Here is a 2,868-nt window from a genome sequence, read left to right as displayed (position 1 = left end):
GCGGTCGATCGCAAAAAGTCCAGAGACTTTTCGTGGACCTGTGCATGTTCGCGGTCGACCGCCGCGCCACTCGCGATCGACCATGAAGCCTCCAAGCTGATTCCTTGTACTCTCCTTGATTTAGTGAAATATCCCCATCCTCTCCCCGTGGACGTAGACAAATTGCCGAACCACGTATACCTCTGTGTTTGGTTTGATTTGTCATATTTGGATTAAATTGTGCTCGTGTATGGTTGGTTCTCTTCTTCCGTGATCACAGATTCGTTCGGTGTGCGAGAACGCTTCCGCATAGACGCGCAACAAACATTATTGAATAAAGTCACGCTTGGCTTGCTTTCGTTTCAAAGGCCAATTTGACCGCGATTGTGCGATAATCCTCATTTAGATTCCTTCATGTAACTCTTGATTTGTTTTCCATATTCAGGAATTTATATGCAGAAATTTAACATTAGGGGTCAGCAAAATAGCGTAACTTTTTCACTGGTCAAACTTGATGGCACGCTCTAAACCCCCACCACCAACCGACTAAACAAAGCGAAAGAAAAATGGCTTTAAATGTGCAGAGATAAGAGAATCCAATCAACATGATACCTGTTCAAATCTACGCTACCTTTACAGGCATCAGGTCAAATCAAATTTCCCGAAGTGCAACCCTGATAGACGCTCAACACAACCATGCCTCGCAATTTTGAGAAGTGTAGTAAAGTTCATTCAAAGAAGCATACAAGCTCCTGCTCAACTTCAGCAACTTCCGATGTACAAAAATGTCAAAAACCAACAACATTACAAATTAAACCAAGCACAAAAGGAAATCACTAATTACATAATGTTTTATTCTACAACACTGCCTTCTTCTTGGGTTCCAGCACTGGAGGGTCAATGTCTATGCCCATGTTTGCTGCTGTACCTGCAACAACTCTCATCGCGGACTCAATTGTGGTACAGTTGAGATCAGGCAGCTTTTCCTGAGCTACTGCACGTAGTTGATCGATGGTTATTTTGCCTACCTTCTCGAGCTTCGGTTCTTTTGAGCCTTTCTCCACTCCTGAAGCAGAATGGATTAGCCATTATCAGCAAAGTCTGATGTAATATTCGTTAAACAAATTGAACTTCAATTTAAAGAATTCAACATCTCACAATATTTACGAATTTTCAAACCAACAAAGGGAGAGTGATCAAAGCGGACAAGATTAGTTGAATGACTAGCTGACTTGACATGGATGGCGAATTCTTATTCATAAATCTTTTCATCCACTGAAGAAAAGGTGGAGTCTCTCATTAAAAATGAATTTTTCTTAGGGCCCAAGCAAGGCTTTCAACAAGCTAATTTGAAGTAATGGAAGATTGTAACTTGTGTTTCACTTTTGAGTTTATTTTCATTTATTGATGCTTCATTGAAGCATTTTCCTCTTCATCACTAACAAGCAGGGTACTTTGAGAAGCACAGCTGAGAAGATCGACATTCACAATAGTATTCAAAGAGCAAATGCATAGTGTCCATCAGAGTTTAATTGGCACATATTGTTGCTTGAGAGAGACGGAGGATTAAACAATAAGCCATTATGAGAGTGCAAATAAGATTTACATAGAGGAACCTTCCAATAGCCCGACATAGGGATGTGCCTACATTATAGGCAGCTGAGTTGGTAAATGCTGCTAAGACTTTACAGATGCAAACTATAGTAATGGTTTTTATACAACTGCATTAGGGCAAAGGACACTAATATTTGATTTACCTGTCCAGGCTGTTCATGTGTCTTTTATAGATGCACGAACACAATAGCAGCTTTTATGGAAATCATCATATGCTACAATCAATATAATGGTGATTCATCATGGTTGGATACTTGACATATGATAAATGGAGGGTAATAAACTTTTAAGCTCTAGGGCCAAGAAATGAGATTACATATCGAGGCTGTTAAATCTGTTATATGTATAATTAGTTCTTGCTGGAGCCTTGTCATTTAAAGTCACCATGTCCTTACTTGTATGTATCTTAGGTACTTTCTTAACAACAAGATAGAGAACATTTTCCAAATGAGAAGATGGAAAAAGTTTTCCTATCATTTCTCTCTTGCTCTTGTTCCATGCCAGGTTAAGTAAAAAGACAAGATGAAAAAATTAGCAATTTTTTCTGCAACAGTTTGAATTAACATAGTCTTTACTTATTATTTATCTATTGATTGTGAGGTTAACATTTATAGAAACAATTAAAAAAACGAAGCTAGTGTGCAAGCAGAGGTGTATGCCTTTTTCAAACCATGACTTGAGGGTCTGAATCCACTCTGCAGTGAAAATGATAAACCTTCAAGAGAAAGAAATACAAATCTCAATTTGAGGATTTTAGGTAATGAAGCCCCTTCACCAACCAAGCTATATGTGGTTAGCCCGCTAGGTTCAAACAATTTGTTCTCAATACGATCTCCCTCTCACCAATTTTACCCTACCAAATATTTTCAGATTCACTAATATCTCAAATTACATGAAACAGATGCACAAATCTAAGCTTGCCAATGCTACCAACCCACCAAGTTGTCTGTATACGAAAACAGAAACATAAAATAAGCCCTGGTGCAAAGAACAACATCTGACATGCCAAATATACGCAAGGGGCAAATGTTTATAAATAACAAACTTCTCCTGATCAAAATCCCTCCAACCCCCGAGATCAAATGGCCTCTATAAATCACTGCTACATAGCGATCAAGGTCCTTTTCGTGCATCTGGTGAGGATGTTGAACACCACTAGGGTTTTTGGTAACAAAGATGAGGAGTCAAGCCAAATGGCTCTTCAGTATTCCAATATGGGATACAGAAATCTAACAGGTATATCCCGCTTTATAGCTGGATGGTATGGTCAAAAGC

The 2,868-nt window shown here is 38.8% G+C and overlaps 1 protein-coding gene across 1 annotated transcript in view; it reads right to left on the bottom strand.

Annotated features, from left to right (window-relative positions):
• LOC109837851 (50S ribosomal protein L11) overlaps positions 660–2,868 on the bottom strand; it is a 3,513-nt gene continuing 1,304 nt past the window's right edge. The window contains exon 4 of the mRNA XM_020406216.1: positions 660–1,045. Coding sequence (XP_020261805.1) covers positions 837–1,045 — 209 coding nt within the window. The 3' untranslated portion in view covers positions 660–836. The remainder of the gene's footprint in view (positions 1,046–2,868) is intronic.

Source organism: Asparagus officinalis, chromosome 4, assembly GCF_001876935.1.
Source record: "Asparagus officinalis chromosome 4, Aspof.V1, whole genome shotgun sequence".
In the NCBI taxonomy this organism is placed as follows: Eukaryota; Viridiplantae; Streptophyta; class Magnoliopsida; order Asparagales; family Asparagaceae; genus Asparagus; species Asparagus officinalis.
The sequence above is the reverse complement of the archived record's forward strand: the minus strand, read 5'-3'. Positions and strand labels throughout refer to the sequence as shown.